The 19733-nt window shown below is 34.8% G+C and overlaps 1 protein-coding gene across 1 annotated transcript; it reads right to left on the reverse strand.

The window, feature by feature from the left end:
* Positions 1 to 1092: 1092 nt before the first annotated feature.
* On the reverse strand, positions 1093 to 19453 carry slc25a22a (solute carrier family 25 member 22a). Its single transcript, XM_043227912.1, has 11 exons — positions 19296 to 19453; positions 10648 to 10771; positions 10436 to 10561; positions 10306 to 10361; positions 10126 to 10216; positions 9017 to 9074; positions 7380 to 7440; positions 6129 to 6273; positions 5889 to 6043; positions 4445 to 4520; positions 1093 to 3956 (listed from the first exon to the last, which is right to left on the reverse strand). Exons 2-11 carry the CDS (start codon positions 10665 to 10667, stop codon positions 3803 to 3805), a joined length of 942 nt encoding a protein of 313 aa, XP_043083847.1. The 5' UTR covers positions 10668 to 10771; positions 19296 to 19453; the 3' UTR covers positions 1093 to 3802.
* Positions 19454 to 19733: the final 280 nt, after the last annotated feature.

Below are 19733 nucleotides of genomic sequence, written 5' to 3' on the forward strand. Positions count from 1 at the left end.
TAAGGTTAAATCATCACGAAACAGCAGAAAACAATAAAAGCGATCACAGATCTTTTGGAATGTTTAGGACGAAATGGCAGCAAAAAACACGCTGAGAAACCAATACAAGGCAAAAACAAGGTCATCGAGGTCAGATTCTTACTAGGCGTGAGGCATACTTCCATTTTAATACCATTTGCATTCCTTTAGACAGTTCAGGATATGTGCGGTCAGAGAGGTTATGCTCGAGTCGACCTTGTAAAGTCCGACCTGTGACCTTTAAACAATAAATAAGAGCATCTGAGAGCATCAAATGGCATCAAGATTATCGTCAGCGAGACTAGAGATGTTTACTTGTTAGACAGCACCATAAACCCTCTGAACCTCTGGATAATGATTATTTAAGTGTTATATTCGTTACAGGACACTGCTGTTAAAAAGCTTGGGGTCGGATTTTTCACATTTTTAAAAATGCATACTGACCACAAAAAACTGCATTTATTTGATCAGAAATACAGCAAGGACTGTGATATATTATTACAATGTAAAATAACGGTTTTCTGTTTTAACGTATTTTAAAATGCAATTTATTTCAGTGATGCGCAGCTGAATTTTCGGTATCATTACTCCAGTCTTCAGTCTCACATGATCCTTCAGAAATCATTATTTTATCTTATTACGCTTATTTACTGCCCAATAAATATTTATGATATTTATCAATGTTGAAAACAGTTGTGCTGCTTCTTATTGTTGTGGAAACGGTGATACATCAGCATCAGTTTCAGTATTCTTTATTTATTTATGTACTTAGAAAGAAAAATATGGGATAGATTTTTTTCAAAATTCTTTGAAAGTGTAAAAGAATATTAATATTTATAGCATTTATTTTATTGTGTGTATATATATATATATATATATATATATATATATATATATATATAATTTATAAAAAATTTGTTTTATTTTATTGTATATATATATATATTTATAAAAATGTATTTTTTATATATATATATATATATATATATATATATATATATATATATATATATAATTTATAAAAATTTGTTTTATTTTATTGTATATATATATTTATAAAAATGTATTTTATTGTATATATATATATATATATATATATATATATATATAAATAAAAAAATAAGCTAATTACAATTTTTTTTTAATACACAATAGATTTTTTTTAAAGATTCTTCTCTTCTTTGATTCAGTATTCTTTGTAATTCCACAAGAGCAGCATTTATTGGAAACAGAAACCTTTTGTAACATTATAAATGTCTATACTGCGACTTTCGATCAATTTAACGCATCCTTGCTGAATAAAAGCATCCAAGAAAATCTCAGTCACCCCAATCTTTTGAACGGCAGAGTACGTTCACCAGTGTACGGGGAAAAGGAGTCAGAAGTGTTTGGTCAGGAATCATTTGGCAGCATGAAACTGAGCCATATTTCCGCTCTTGATTGCACACGTAGGCGGCCCCCGACGAGGCCTCGGATCGATCCGAACGCGTCCGCGAGAAATAAAAGCAAACGGCGTCGAGTAAAAAGAGAACCGAAAGCGCTGGGGTTTGTTCGCTTGGTTTGGTAGTGCACCCTAGCGTGAACAACAAGCTCACGAGTCCAACACTGATTCATTACGGCTCCGTATTCACTCCTTCAGACGCCAAAAACATAAAGAGAAGGAACGAGGAGGTGTGCAAATAAGCCGTCGCATACAAAACCAAAAACGCAGTCGCTTCATAACATCATCTGCATATGTACAGTACACAACAATGATCGCACGAACAATCAGACAACGATAAAACTATCCATACAAATATATAGTGAGATATATATACTATGAGTGTGTTTACGTCTACATCTTCGGGATTATCAATAAATAGGACTTCCATCCAAAGTCTGTGCTTTTCGGCTTCTTGGAATGACTAATAAAATCTCCCGCTGACGCAAAACAACGTGCGTGCATTAATAGTCATGATTATTAGCCCCGCCCATCGAGGTTCGCGAGGTTACAATCGATATGCGCATTACTTTGGCGTTGTTGTTGTTGATTTAGTATATTAGTATTCTTTTTTAGATCTCAGCCTGCAGATATGAACCTAGATACTGCATTATGGGTTGCGAAGGTTTTCATAATATTATAGGTTTTTTTTTTTTTCAGTAAATATGTAGCTAAAGTGGGTTTGCAGTAGGTGGGACACAATATAAAACGCATTAGCTTTGCTCATGAATATTAATTAGGTCACACGACGTCTGCCCAGCGAGAACCGGTGTTATTTTAGTCTTATTTTTATACTAATATAGTGTTTATTGATATCATAAATTAGCTTTAAGTTTAAACGGATTCATTTCCGATTTATTTGAACGTTAGGGTTGTTTTCTTGTTTTTTTAATAATCCGAAAGCTTTCGTTTATTTTTATTCCAGTTAGTCATTATACTACGTATTTCAGTTAGTTCCCAAAGCAACATTTCTTATTTTCATTTTACTTACATTAGCGCTGTCCGACACGTAAACGCATACAAAATAAAAGCTACTAAACATTATGTAAACAAAAAAACGTTCATTTTGGATACAATAAGTCGCATTAATTTATACACTATTAGAGATTCTATCAATGTTCTTAATTAACTTTTATTTTTAAAATTGCTAGATTTTTCCACTTAGATTTTAGTTAATTAATTTTACTATACGCTACAGTCACTTTTTTAAGAATTCCAAACATTTCTAATTTTTATTTAGTAAAATTTCTCCGATATTTTTATTTCAGCTTTATAACAAAAATGCTTTTAATAGTTACATTTTTTAAATTTTAGTAAGCAATAAGAGCACTGATAAAAACTGCTTGTGCTATCAACATTTCCGCACTTTGTACTTTGGAAAAAAACGACTTGCCATACCCGAAATTAAATAAGCTTCGAACCACCTACAAATGTGGTTTAAATGAGGTTTAAGACCATATTTAATGCGAATTCTGCCGTTCAAGCCATAAACGGCAAAAATAAAAATCATTGACATTAATTTTCTTTGTGCTGTGGCCATGCATAACGAATCTCATGATCTATAATGACTATCCACTAAAAGTTTGAGAACTTTCCAGAAGTTTTAATGGCCGCTTCGTCCCCCCGTCCGGACGCATTTACATTTCAATGCAGGCGATTTGAGAGACGCCTTCAAGTCTAATTCACATTCTCCGTTCACAGATATGTCCCTCTCAGCTTTTCTGAGAAATTAAATTGAATTAACCTCCGGAGCCGACGTGTCATTTTGAAATATAAGCTTTGATGGGGCACAAAGATATGCTGCTCTCACGTCACACTTGGGGCTTTAGCCTATCCGCTTTTCCTCGGGGTCATTGCTAAGTTGATGGTAAGAAAGACGGAAACGGCTAATATAAAGGGCAAACTAATCAACGCGACATGTCTTCTTGTTCCAGGAAATTAACAACTAGAAAGAGCTTCGTGTTGGGTTGATATTTCAGTACGTGATTAACAAGAGCTCAAGCGATGATTTCACGCTTTTAAATATCAGTGATCGGACGACGGCTCAACGATTAAACGCTCGTTAAAGAACATCGTTTCGTCTCAGTGTGAGACCGGACGAGACCAAAAAAAACAAAAAAACAGGCAGCTTGGCAAACACAATCTCACTTTTACGCTCAGTATTAAAACCACCACATTCGGATAAAAATACACGGCGCTTTGAACGAAAACGGCACGACAACAAACGATTAAAATCAGTCAGACTGGTCCACGTTACTCTTTGATCCTTCGCGAGGGGTGCAGTGCGTGACGGGACGGGGCGGGTTAGTCGTTTCGTTTGGGCAGGTAGCTCAAGATGAATTCGCCCACGCCGAGGAAGTAAACCACCTGAGCGATGCCGAAGAGCGGCGCGATGACGAGAGCTCGGCAGTACGCCCCCTTCAGGAACGCACCGGGACCTTCGTTGCGTAAAATTTTCCTGCGATCAAATAGAAAATTCGTGAAAAAGAAGGTTTCCGAATCAACGTTATTAGTTAAAGTGCTCCTTTTATGCCATTTCCAATATCACTTTTCACGCAGCGTGTAATGAAGGCGTACGTGACTATAAACGATCTGCAAATTTATACGATAAATAAAGTTATCTGTCGACTCTATAACATGACTCCGCCCACAAACACGTAACTGCTGTGCGCTGTAGACCAATCAAAACGGAATGGGCCGTCTGACCAATCAGAGCAGAGTATGGACTCACGGGAGGGAGGGGTTTAGAGAGAATTAGAACTGCTTCGAACGAATCGTTTGAGAATCGCTTGAAAATGAGGTGATATTAACCGCATACATTTTTTTTTTCAACGTTCATGCATGTAAACTTATTGTAGGAGACTTTAAAAAATCAAAAATGGCATAATAGGGGCCCTTTAAATGAGGTCATCTGATGACCCCCCTGGCCAATAAAAAACAAATCACCTGATGCAGTCGGTCACCCCGCTGTAAGTGTCTTCTTCACTCCCTCGTGTCAGTGACTGTAGCCTGGTCTTTATCACTGAAACACACACACACACACACACACGGTTCAACGGTCAGTTACGAAACCGCACAGATGTTGCTTTTTGCATTGCACAACACTTTTGCTCACATATAGGCTCCGTCCCAAAAGCTAGAGAGCTGCTTCACTGCATACTGCTTACTTAGCATACTGACAGAGATGAAGCGTGACTGGCTTGTAACATTCGAAGCAAGCAGCAACTAACTTTTTTTTTACATTTGCGAACATCAAAATTTGAATTTTTTTTACAAAAATATTATTTCATTCATATCAGCATTGAAATGAAAAATTATATTATATTTTATACTATACTGTATTTTTATATAAAAATATATACTAAAAATATGTAAATAAATAATGAACAAAACAAACACTAATGTATAGTATTTAATATTCAGTCATAAAAAGTAAAAAGTATTTAAAAATTCAGAAGGAAAAAAAACTTTATTCAGTAACACTTTATTTGCTTAATAGCATGCATATTATTAGAATATTAGTCATTTATTAGTGCTAATTAAGCATTTAATAATAGCTTAATAACAGTAATAATACTTACTAACTATTACTTTACTATTAACTATTAATAAGAGGCAGGAAAAGTCGTAGTTAATAGTATATATATATATATATATATATATATATATATATATATATATATATATATATATATATAACATTTAAAAACACATGCAATACTTAATTTTCAGTATTTTAAAAACTGAAACAAATATTAAAAAAATATGTCCTATTTAATATTCAGCAACCTAAAAATAGAAACGAAACACATACTGAAATGCCTTTAATATTCAATAAGAAAAGTAGACAAAACTATTAAATATGAAAAATATTTCATGTTTCATTAATAATTTTTTAAAAAGACAAAACTATGCAATATTTAATATTCACTATTTTAAAACTGAAAACGCACGAAAAAATCAGTAATATTCAGTAATAAAAATCGACAAAACTAATATAAAACGTTTAATATTTAATATAAAATAGTATTAAAGTAAAATAGTATTATATTATTAAAAACAGAAAAAGTACTATTTAATACTTAATACTTTTTTTTACATTTATAAAATAATGTAGAAAATGTTTAATTACATTACATTTACATTTAATATTAATTGAATTAGATTATAACTATTTGTAATCATATTTTCAGCACTGACTGAAATGTATTTGTCATCTCTCTTGCCCTTGCTCTTTTGCATATTTTTCCTCTGAGCTCAGCGCAAAATTAGGCCAAGGCAAAATTTGTGGTACAGCATTTGTAGCACAATTATTTCTAGGATGCTTTAAACTGTTTCCTACGTAGTCGTAACAGAGCGCCGGTTTTCAGAACATCAGGATAAAGCTCACCATCTACAGGGTTGACGGCGACGGCGGCTGTGCTGCCCGCAACGCAGCCCGAAACGAAGGACACGTAGAAGGGAGCGGGGCCGTCGGCTCCTCTCTTCCCCAGATTGTTCAGATTAGCAAACAGAGGGAAATAAATAATAGAAAACGGGACATCCCTGAAGGGAGGGAAACACAGAGCTGAGATAGTCTGCGGTCTGAAGACTGATTGTGTGATATGTGTTTGCGTGTTTGTTGTCTAACCTGAGCAGCGTGGCTCCCAGGCCCTTGTACAGACCCGCGATGCCCTTTTCCTTCAGTAACTGTCTGGTGAGTTGCATAGCTGTGGGGGAAACCTCCACAGGGCCCCCGGGGGTCACGGTCTGAGGCATGAGCTTCCTCTGGGCCGCTGCGCACCCAAACACACACACACACACATTACAATATCCTGCATAAACAAGTCCTTACATACAGTGTGGGAAATATATCAAGGAATTTCAAAGTCATTGACTGTCTATAATGTGTTGAGGTTTGTCTGTGTAACCCAGAACTTCTAGTTAGCCAAACTAAAACATTTTATCTTAATATTTAGTATTAAAAAAATAAATAATAATAAAAAATAAATAAATAAATAATAATAATAATAAAAAAATTATATATATATATATATATACATAAAAATCTAATTTACAATGAAAATAATAAATAGTTAAAATACTGAATAAATAACATTCACTGTTTTAAATATTATTTAAAAAAACAAGAAGAAAAATTAAGAAAGAAATCTATATTTATTTAAAAACATAAAACAAATTACAAATTAAACAAATATACTGAAATAATATACTAAATAAATAATCTGTATTTCAAAAATATCAGTACCATTAACAATGTTTAAAATATTAACGTTTAAGAAATAGAAAAAATATTGATTAAATAAAATTGAATGGAAAAGAATGGGAAAACATTTATTTACAGTATTTATAAATAGGAAAGAAATTAAAATGTGTGCTATATGTAATATTTACAGTAATGCAGTACTTTAAAAAAGTAAAAAAAAATACTATATATATATATATATATATATATATATATATATATATATATATATATATATAAATTATTTAAAAATGTATGCAGAAAAAATTAGTATTTTAGAAAATTATAAAAATATATATTCAAAAAAACTGATATATTTAATACACTGAATAAATTATATTCAGCCATACTGAATAATATATTAATGTATTATTGCAATAGGTTTTTATAAAACAGACACAATTAACCTTCCCAGTACTTCACTAAAAGAACACTAAAGTATTAATTTACCAGAACACAAATAAAAAGCCAGTGTTCTGCTCAAAATGTCAAAATGATGTCAAATCTAACACTAGCATTTATAGATATGGCCACAAGGTGGCAGCGCTTAGTCTCCCTTCTCAGCTCTGTCTTGATTTCTCACTTTACCTTCCTCTCTTCATTCCTTCCTCTATTTTTTTTTGTCTAAATTCTTACCGATTCTTCCGGCGTCTTGAAGCTGAATCTTCAGCATCTCCATTGGTGTGGTAACGATGACCTGCAACACAACGCAAACAAGATAAGAGGAAACCCCACAACCAATGAAAGCCAGAACAAGCTCGTTTAAAGGGCCACACACGTATTTAAATCAAACACGAGGAGCTAAAAGTCACAGTTTGACACCTAAAGCTGGCTACTTTACCCGTAGTAAAGATTAGTAATTCTACACTGATGTTAACGCCTCTCCTTTAGCTTGCCTTAAATGAGCCTCGTCTGAAAGCCTGTACTTTTATGCTATTACTATCTCAAAAAAGGAACACAAACAAAGACGTATAATTAGCGTATCCTCCTACATGCTAAAGTTCAGACATATATTCGCTTTTTAACGCCATAATGTGACATATCAGTTAAGGAAGCCGAACGGCGTTCATATATCTGCACGAAGTGTAGATTAGCGTAACATCAGCAGCACTAGCGACACGGGGGACGTGTTTACGTGCGCTAGCGCCTCTGTCATTGGAGACCCAATTAAACATTTAATTAAATCTGAAGGGGTTTGTGGGTGGACAGGAGGTCCTCGGCACTGGCTGATGGGATTACTGGAGTGAGATATCGCTGGTTGGAAACAGCATGTCAGTCTTCACCCAGAGCCCGTTGTAATCCCATCATTTAATCCCACATGCTGACAGGAAGCTGATCACCTCTGAGATGTCACATGACCGGATCACTACGATGCGTTTAAGTCTATTAGTTAAAGCAGTCAACAGTGAAGCACAACATGTAGTTGATGTGCGACTCCAGACATTAAAATAAAACGGATTTATTCATGAATATCAAATACCACTACATAATGTTGCCTCAGCTAATTGTACTTTGGATGTTAAAATATATTCTTGAAAGACCAGGATGTAGAACTGTGTCCCAAGTAGTTAAACGTGGCACCGGTGTTCCTCAAGGATCGGTTCTAGCTCCAATTTTATTTAATTCTGATAGATCAGATTTCCAGTATTACTCCAAAAACTGTAATCTCCAGACGTTTTCTGATGTCTAAAGTATAAACTGTGAATAAAAGGGAGCTTTTAAAGAGTTTTGTGGGAAAAAGAAAAGCTAATTCCAAACACGAATAAATAAAACTGCCTCGATCAAGTTTTTGTGCACATTTTGGACATCGTTTCATATCATTTTTGTAACGCAACATCCCAAAATATCCTCGCAAATATGTGAATAGAAACTCGTCTCACTAATCTGAGGAGCCCGTGGCCGTTTCTGCAGATCATTTCAATATAGAAGGGATACTTTAGTCTCACACTGTGGAAAAATACACACATTAAGGAACCAAACGTCAGGGAAAGGCACAGAGCTGGTTGTGAATGAGCAGCTGCTTCAGGTGACGTGTTCAACAAAGGCTGTTGGGGGCAGATGAGCTGACGCGTGTCTAATGGAAATGTGTAACGGGAGCGGGTTTGTACCCTTAATGCATCTGTGTTTTGTCTCGTAGGCCATTACAAACACAATGATGCGAATGCTGCTGAATCATCTGTGTGCAGACTTGAAGAAAATAATATATTAATGGTGGCTGTGTGTGTGTGTGTGTGTGTGTGTGTGTGTGTGTGTGTGTGTTTGCACGCACTCACCTGACACGTTCCCGCCCCGCAGCCGGCCAGCATCTCTCGCAGTAGAGTGAGTTTCTGCCTGAGGGGACGACAGAGACGAAGCCGCTCTCATTATCAGCACACACACCGAGGGTTGTTAATAATTCACACTCGGACTGAGCGGTCAATAATTCACCGGTGCTGTTTTCAGTCGCCACGGAGACGTGACAGAGCAGGGCATTGTGGGTATTATCTGTGTGCTTCCACTCTTATTTAATATTAATGTAGGTCAGGTAACGTAAGACTGCGTGCTGAATTGATTGAGATGTTTGACAGTGTCGGTATGTCGGTGGCTGTGTCAGGTGGTAAAACCATGGTGTTTTGATGTATATTGTGGTGTTGGTTAAATATCATAATGATACCATAAAGAAGAGAGAAATAGTGAGCTGTGTGTGTGTGTTTGTGGATGTATGTCTGTATGAAATAAATCAATATGTTTATATATATATATATATATATATATATATATATATATATATATATATATATATATATATATGATATGATGTACAATAATATATAATATTATATTTTAATACTTTATATATTGTAATTTATATACTTAAATTAATCATTAATAATAAACATTAATAAATCAAAAGATAATATTTTGTTATATATATATATATATAAATTACAATATATAAAGTAATACAATTTTATATTTTATATTATTGTACATCATATCATATTTAATTATAATGCCTAATTTATGCAATATATATATATATATATATATATATATATATATATATATATATATATTTTTAAATATATATATATATATATATATATATTTGTATTATTTGTTGTATAAAAATAATAAAAATGTAAAAAAATATTTTATATACAGTGTATATATATATATATATATATATATATATATATATATATATATATATATATATATATATATATATATATATATATCATATTTACATGGATTAAAACCTTCAAATGAAACATTTTTGTTGACATGTCAAAGGCCGGGAATGAACCCAAGCTGTGTGTGAATGGGCTCAGTCAGCTCAAACACCTAGTCACCATGTTTATAATGATTTGCACGTTCACTGTGTGCGTTTATGTCTTACCCGTCCTTAGAGAGGTGAAATCTGAAGAAATCATTTGCCGCCAGCTTGATGGCTTTTTCAGGAGTGACGAGAGTCAAGTTCACTGCCGCACCTGAGAGAAAGAGAGAAAGACAAACATACTTACTCAATGACATCATTCACAAATCAGCTCTCCGTTGACAATTAACCACACGAACATACCTCTGTACATGCCGAAGTATCCTTCTGACCGGATGGTCTTAATAAGGCAGTCTGACCTGCAGAGCACAGCACACACGTCAAGCACGAGCCAATGCAATGAACTGAACGTTCTCTATGATTGAGCGCTCACATGCTGGTATAGAGGCGCGATCCATTCTGCTGGTTCTGAAGGCGGGTTTTGGCCAGATCGATGGGAAACACGCAGGTAACACCGATCAGTCCCGCCACTCCGCCGTTTATTAGCTTGGCAGGCAAACTGCAGCAAAGCATGGACACACACGTTTGACGACGACCGTCATTTAGGGGTCAAGAGAGGTCAACGACGAGTCAGTTCAAACTCACCTGATCTGTTTGTCAGCCATCTATCTGGCTCCCTGTACTTCTTCAGTGTGTTTTTAAGGCGTCAAAGTGCACTTTGTGGCAGTGTTTTTAGATTTCAGTCGAGTCAGCTTCCTCTGGTAGATCTCTGAAAGATACACACACACACAGATTGAGAGGATATTAGTGTGTTTGTGATACAGGTGTCAGATTCCTCACACTGGACTCGCTCTTCTCCGTCTGTTCCTCTCACCTCATCTCTCCATGTCTTTTTCCATCACATTTTGCCATTTGTACAGGAAGTTTAAAATAGTTCCCTGGACTCACACTGTCTGATTCATCACACACACACACACACACACACAAGTCTGGCTGGTGTCAGCTCTGTTTTAAACTCTTGAAACTGTGTTTGAAAGTATCTTACTTATGTGAAATTTCTGATTGAAACTGAATGCTCAACAAAATAAAATGCAGGGCAAGACTTGAGTTCATCCACTGAGAATTAAGGGTGCAGTGAGAAAAGAGACGTTATAAAAAAATAATAGGCCTTTCAGAGAAAATCTGGAAGACCAACATTTGTTTTATTTGCAGTAAACTGCACATATCGTCCACAATAAGACCAGAAAAAATGGTATTCATGTTGGTTATTAGAAACTAATGTAACAAAATTAACTGAAATAAGCTGAATGATTATTATTAAAATAATAACAAAATAATAATGTTTAAGATAAATAAGTAAATACAGTAATAATCATTATAAACAGTATATTAATATAGAGTATTAATGCTATATATATATATATATATATATATATATATATATATATATATATATATATATTTGATGAAAATGTAAATATAACATATTTGTCCTAAATATATACATGCCTTTATAAGTAATATATACAGTATATGTTCCACAAACATATGTTAAAGTGATAAATAAAATTATGTTTTATTGACACTGGTCCTGATGGAAAGCGCTCACTTCAAAATCTAACTGTTTCCAGCATCACTGAAGGATTGTGGAAAATGTCCCTAATGCATAGAATTAAAGTGAAAAGAATTATGCCACAATCTCCACGTTCTCTGTATTCACGTCAGCCGCTTTGATGCTCGTGTAATCTTCATGATAAGCTGTTTGTGTGTGTTTCCTGCTAATCATATGTGGAATTTGAACGACTTGAAGACAGTCTTTCTTTCTCCCTCGTTCCTCCCCTCCGTCCGGCCAATCAGAGCGCTTCTCTCACTCCGTCCCCTCCCTCTCTTCCTCCTGATTTCTGCTGACTGGACTGGACTCTTCTACCTTCAATTCTGCATTTTTTCACAGCCTGGTTTCCTCTTTTTCTTTACTCAGAGAGAGTGAACGTTTTCGAGAGATCAGCAATAACCGAAACCCTCTGGTCCTTTTGTTTTTCCATCCTCTCAGCATCTCTCTCTTTGTCCCAGAGAAGATCAGGTCTGTTTTGACTGGCACAGCGTTACTGCTATCAATGAACGTCTCTCGTGAGGTCTCTCAGGCTCATGAAGGTCAAGCAACAACGAAAATACTACCAAAACTTTTCTTTTTGGACTACTTTTTACTTTTGGAGATATCTCCTGCTCAGGTGTTTCTCCTGAGAAAAAAAACTGCGTAATTGCCAAAGATTTGCCAAAGTCTCAGTCGAATGATCTCTAAATCACCTCCGACATTTCTATCTGCATTTCAACCGAAGCTGAAACGTTTATGAATTATTTCAAGCAATTGAAATAAAGCAAAAATAAAATATATGAGACTCTCGACCACAAAACCAATAGTAAGTGTCGATTTTTCAGAAATTGAGGTCATCTGAAAGCTGAATAAATAAGCTTTCTATTGATTATCTGGAATCTGAGGGCACAAAAATTATCTAAATATTGAGAAAATCACCTTTAAAGTGGTTCAAACGAAGCTCTTATCTAATCAAAATGAAGTTTTAATGTATTTACGGTAGGAAATTGACTAAATATTTTTATGAAACATGATCTTTACTTAATATCCTAATGATTTTTGGCATAAATTAAAATGTATAATTTTGACATATACAGTACAATGTAATGTTGGCTATTGGTTTTATGCTCATATATATTTAGATAATTGAAATGTTGCTGAAATAAAGATGTTTAAGCTTAAATACCAAAATGACTGTAAATAAAAAATAAAGTTTTTTTTAGAAAAACTAAATGAAAATTAATAATACTATATTTAAAAATCTGTAATAAAATAAAAATATTTAAGTCGAAATTTTAAGCTTTTAAAAATGTTGGTTTGGCAAATAAATATGTACTAAAATTACTAAATTAATGACTTTAATAGTAAAATAATTACTAATATGACTTGAAATAAAGCTAAACAGAAATATAAAAAACTAATAAAAATATTAGATGTCAATAAGTATACTCTTAGTATACTCTTCATGCCTGTCATCAACTTTCATTAAGTATATGTTTTAGGACAGCATGAGAAAAAAGAAAGAACGCTACTTAAAAGTCTGTCAAAGAAAAAGCGAGATGAAAGTTGCCCCCGAGAGCTTCCTGACTGTTCAGCTTTCAGTTTCAGCCCAGAGAGGAACAGAAGAAGCTGAGAATGGTGTTTTTGTGCAGTGCTTTGGTCTTGTGACAAATAGACAAGATTGGAGAGCAGATGCCTGACTCAAATCAGTCTCAAACAGCGTAACTGACCCGGTTATCCTGCTACTACTGGAAGCACAGCCTTCACGCTGAGGAGCAAATAATGCCAATGAGCAGCAGAAAATACTTTCTTACACTTTCAAACCAACGATGAAGCACTCAATTAAACAGATATTAGATGTTAAATATCTAGCCTCCAAACACCACTCTGATCTTCAGGCTCCTCAAAACTATTTCTACACAACACCGGTCAGATAGTTTCCATGGAAACGGACTGAAAATGGCTTTGAAAATGGTAAGGAAGAGAGCCAGAGATTTGAAAAAAGGCCTGTGGTTTGTGTGTGTGTGTGTGTGTGTGTGAATGTAATACGCTGTGACTAATGAACATGCAACACTAATATATTCATACACATGTACCTGTGTCAGTAGTGAGACATTCATCACTTAATAATACTTCACTTACAATACTTTAAAGAGCATTAAACTGAAAAGTGACTGTAAAGACATATATAATGTTAAAAATCATTTCTATTTCAAATCATTTCTTTTGACATTTTAATGCAGAAAGAGTGTTTTATGGCTTTCGCGTTGTATTCAACATTGTTTTCATTTTAGAAATGTTTATTAAACAGAAAATCTGCATATTAGATGGTTTCTGAATGTTTTCTTAAAATTTTAATAACACGAAATATGAACATAAGATCGATCTTTAACTGAAAAAACATTTACAAAAATAAGTTGAAGAACTAAATAAAATTAAGTTGCATAATAATAAAATAATCACCAAATTACTAAAACGTACGATAAAATTAATATAAATATGGAAGATATAATAAAAGCTAATTCAATATATTATGTAACTGAAATGAAGCTGAAATAAAATTTTAAATAAAGAAATAAACTTAAAACAATAACTGCAAATAACTAAAATAAACAAGTTTAAGCTTAAGTACTACTGAAAATGCAACAATAAACTGAAAACTAAAAATATTAAAAAAAATTCTATCAAAATATTAATAATTAGTGTTGTCAAACGACTAATCACATTCAAAACAAGTTTTTGTTTGTATAATATGTGCATGTTCTGTCTATACTTATATAAATACACACACAGTATATATTTCAAAATGATTTACATGTATGTACATGTCTATATTTATATCATTTACATTACAAATATAAAATATTGAAAAGAACGTTTTTCAGAAATATATACATGCGTGTGTGTATTTATATATACATACATAAATATACACAGTACACACACATATATTATGCACAAAAAACTAACTTAATTTTTTAGCACTATAAATAATAGAATGTTATATTTGAAAATGAGTAATTGAAATAAAATGTTTGATAAATATTAAGCAGCACATCAGCTTTCGTCATTGATAATAATAGATGTTTATTGAGCTGTAAATCAGTATAATAGAATGATTTCTGAAGGATCATGTGACACTGAAGCCTGGAGAAATGATACTGAAACTTCAGCTTTACATCACAGAAATAAATAGCATTTAAAATATATTCAAAAACAAATTTTAAATTCTAATATTGATCAAATAAAAATACCACTGGCTTGGTGGTCAGAAGAGACTTCTTTCAAAAACGAAATACAAATATCAACGAAATCTTACCAAGCCCAAACATCAACAACAACGATAACAAAAAAAGCTACCATCGTGCCATTTCCAAAAAATCGTTTTGGATTTTACTTCTGTGAGGAAAAACGGAAACACGGAGGTCTAGGCACATGCAGCGCGTTGCGTTTTCGGCGGAGAGTTAACGTGTAAAGAGAGAGAAGATGAGAGACAGCTGGGTGGGAGGAGAGAGAAGATGGAGGGAGGGAAAGATAGAGGGAGAGGAGGAGGAGAGGAAAGTAGGTGAAGCAGACCTGAGATCACGAGCAGCTGCTGGAGCCAAAAACTTCACAATAAATCATTCCCACACTTCATCCTGACAGTGCACTTTAGACATTCACTAACTAATGTCGACGTGCCTACTAACTCTCACAGTAGACTGTTAGGGTAGGTTTATGGTTAGTAGGTTAGTTGACATACACTTGCAGTGTTTCTGATAGTCAGTATGTAGTATGTTGTGGACGCGTCTAAATAAAGTGTTAAAGCAGACAGTCTACTAATGCTCTAATGACTGCTAGTTGACGTAGTTGTTTAGGATGTCTAAACTGGACTGTCGGAGTAAAGTGTTACCAAAAATGTTTCCAATCGGACATTTATGATCGTCAGCTGGCTTTCAAGCTGTTAAAGAGTTTGTAGAGCAACAACAAGTACTAAAAAACTCAAATGGGTAGTCATCTTTTACGTCTTTCAATAGGAGTTTAGAAGAAGTTGTTACTGATTTATAGTATAAAGCTCCAAAAAAGAGGAACAAGTACATTTAAAAAACAAAATTTGGTTATAAAATATACATATATATTACAGTGGTTGCAAAAGTTTGCGCACCCCTTGCAGAATCTGTGCAAATGTGAAAAATCTTAATGAAATAAGATTATACAAAATGCATGTTACTTTGCTGAGTGAGATATTTTACACAAAACAAGAAAAAATATTTCTCAAAGATTTCTTAAAATAACCCCCCTCAAAAGTTTGGGAACCCTTGGTTGTTAATACTGTGTGTGTTCATCTGGATGAGTTAACAAAAGGAATTAAGACCGGGGGGTGAAAACTTTTGAACGGGATGAATATGTTCAAAGTTTTCTGATTTTGTTGAAATGTAATTTTTTTTTTCATCTAGTACTGCTCTTCAGAAGATACTTGCATGTTTCCGGAAGACAAGTTAAGTACAATATATATTCAAATGTAACGTTTTTACCCCCGAAAAGAATGCATCTCGTTTCTTTCTGGAGCATTAGTGAACGTTTGAACCTTTTTTAATAGTTGCGTGTCAGTCCCTAAACTGACCTCGGTGTGGAAAGATGGATCTCAAAATCATAGTCACTGCTTGAAAGGCTTCAAATGTGCAAAAGATGCAGGAAAACTAAAGAGCCTGCAGGACGTGGACTATATTTAAACACCTTCTGCGTAAAATATCTTACTCAGCACAGTACTAAATAAAAAATAACATGCATTTTGTATAATCTCTCTTTTCATATTTTCACAGATTATATATACATAAATATAGCGTTCAAAAGATTCGGATTAGTACGAATTCTTGATGTTTTTAAAAGATGTCTACTGCTCACCAAGGCTGCATTTATTTAATTATGCGTATGGTAATAATGTGAAATAATATTACAATTTAAAACAACTGTTTTTTATTTGAACGAATTGTAAAATGTAATTCATTTCTGTGATGCAAAGCTGAATTTTCATCATTATTGGCGATCCTTCAGAAATCATTCTTATATTAGTAGTTAACTGTAATGATGATACGTGATCAGTCGAATGCATCCTTGCTGAATAATACTGAATTATTCCTTTAAGCTGCACCGTCCGCACCCGTCTCGTCTGACCGTGATAACAGATGTTGTACCAGCTCAGTCTCCACGCATCTGTACAGCTCATTTATTTACAGTATTTATGTCAGTCATCTTCTGCTCTGTGCCTCGGGCCTGTCGTCATGGTTTCAGTCTGATCTCAGGAGGTTTTACATTGTGTTTCAAACCCAGAATAATCCGTCTCTGCTTCCCGATTATAATCACCACATTATACACAGTCGAATCTGACAAACACGCTCTGTGTTTAGATGCTGTTTGAGAGAACGAACAAACACAGATGAATAAATATCAGCATCCATGTGAGCAAACGTTACAGTGATACCGAGATGCAGGGAATGGACAAACATCAAAGGCTGTAGTCGGTTATTGGAGGCGTATTAATGTCACATTTGTAAAAGTTTGCTCAAACTGATTTGTAAATCGTTTGAGTTACAGAAGTTATATTATTTAGAACTAAAACTGGGACGCTAGAAACCATATTGGTAATTATAGTATTAGTTGGGATGTTATTGTTAAATAAAAATTATTTGCTGCTGAAGAAATATTTCATATTAATGAAAACAGTTGTGCTGCTTCATATTTCTGTACAAACCGTACTGTATTTCATGCATATTATGTGCAACTCATATATATATATATATATATATATATATATATATATATATATATATATATATATATATGCATGAAATGAAATATGCATGATATTTATATATATATATATATCATTTATTTTAAAATTTTGCAAAATAAATTGTATAAAATTTATATTATCTTATTTGATAACAGTGTAGTAAAATATGTATAATATATATATATATATATATATATATATATATATATATATATATATATATATTTTTTTTTTAATCAAGGGTGAATCAATGTGCACAGAAATGATGAATATCAACCACTCAGCATTAGCTCTCGCTGGTTAACTGATGGACGGTACTCTCACAAGTGTGTGTGTGTGTGTGTGTGTGTGTGTGTGTGTGTGTATGCCATTTCACTCTCTCTCTCTCTCACGGTGCTCACTGTTAACCCGGTAAGAGTTTCAAAAAGGCGTGCGCGAACACGGTCTAGCATTTAAACGGAATTGGGCACGACAAAAATCGAACGACACTTGAAGTCTTTTAATTACGTTGCATGACTGAGATGTATGTGAAGACACGCATTCGGCTCTGACCGAAGAACAACTTACAAGAATGTGTTACTTGCAAGGTGTTCTGCTCTTCCTAACTAGTTATTACCCACCTTTGCCCTGTCAGCAGACATCTAACTTACACTAAAGTTCACCTGAGACCAGATTGTGTTTGAAAGACACACATCGTAAAGCTAAAGATTAGTCAGCATGAAACAGCAAACGATTTCAAGCCAGATGAAGCAACCTACAAACAAGGCACCGCGGTATTACCATTTTTTTTAAACAGTGTCAATGCCATTGTGTAGTGCAATAATGTTAATACTGTGCAATAATGCTAATGCACAATGGTAGGCTACTGAAATTAATATTAATGTGACCCCGGAGCACAAAACCAGCAATATAGCCAACAATATGGGTCAAAATTATGCCAAAACCATTAGGTTATTAAGCATTTAAGTTGTTCTATTTTGTAAACATCGTGCTGTGAATATATCAAAACTTTTTGATTAGCAATATGCATTTCTACCTACTTCATTTAGGCAAAGATAATTTTCTCCATTTTTCCGATTTTCAGTTGCCTCTCGTGCAAATGTTGGCCAGTAACAAACCGTGCATCAGCGGAAGGCCAATGCATCCCTCTTTCAGGTGATGTATAAATATCAGTCTCCAAAACGGTGATATTTCTGACTGATTTTGAGGTCAAGGGTCACATATTACGACGTTTACACGGTATTTCGGTGCCCAAAATATCACGATTCCGTAGCGCAGCCTTGCAAAGGTCGTTCGCTTTCAGTCCGAGGACGAACTTACTTAACGACCGGGGGCAACAAAAAGCCAAAATAAACAGGAAAGACGAAATATTTGCAGTATGTGAACGAGGCCGCGCACAGTGTCTGATGACATAATTCCGCTGCAGAGGATCCGCTTTAAATCCGCGAGATGCTGCCGGTGATCCTCCGCAGATCCGTACAGACACAACGCCGTCTTTAACGCCTTCAGGGCCGGATTCCGCCGCTCAATAAACCCGACTAACGGACAAACGGCGCAAAAAAAAAAAACGCGAACGCGCGCCGCTGTGTGATGAGAAACAGATGTTCGCGCGCGCAACGCGGCCGTTAAAACGAGCGAAGCTGTCAAATAAGAAGCCTTCGCGTTTTTATCCCACCGTTACCGTTTGCCGGTTTGATCCGAAACGCCTTCTTTTCGTCACGCAGCGATGGGGAATCGCGTTTCGCCACATAACGGGAAAACGCTCCGCCGCATCCCATCATTTAAACGGCTGCACCGTTATTTCTGTTTCTACCGCTGACATCATAATGCGGTGACCGACCAAATCATATTCCATTTGAACGGTTTCCAAATGCGAGTATTAATACGATACAGTACGTTTTCATAAAAGAAAAGCGTCGCTTTACATACCGGATCCTGCCGTTTCGTCCCGTTATTGTTATGGCTTCATGTGACGTTCCTTCTCCGGTGACAGTGTGATAATAGTTAAAGCTGCCGGTGTTACTCGCGTTCGTGCGTTTGGAGGAAAAGGAGGGAGTAAAAGCACGACACACGACGGGAGGAGGAGGAGGAGGAGAGGCGCTGTTTCGGTCGCCGCCTGCCGGTGCTTGTCGGTAACGGCGCCCTCGGATTTCTTCTGCCGTTTAAAGCGAAGGGAGAAAAAAAACGTGCTTGCGTCATCGGCGTGACGTAACGCTGACCTTGAGCCGAATACGCGGAAGGATACTACATCAAAAAGGATGACGTTGGAGCGCCCTTTGGATTTTGGATTCATTTATTGTTTTGAACAAACAAACAAACAAAAAATAGATTTAATAATTTAATCACGTAGTTTAGATTGTGCAGATG

Source organism: Puntigrus tetrazona, chromosome 25 (genome assembly GCF_018831695.1).
Source record: "Puntigrus tetrazona isolate hp1 chromosome 25, ASM1883169v1, whole genome shotgun sequence".
Classification (NCBI taxonomy): Eukaryota; Metazoa; Chordata; class Actinopteri; order Cypriniformes; family Cyprinidae; genus Puntigrus; species Puntigrus tetrazona.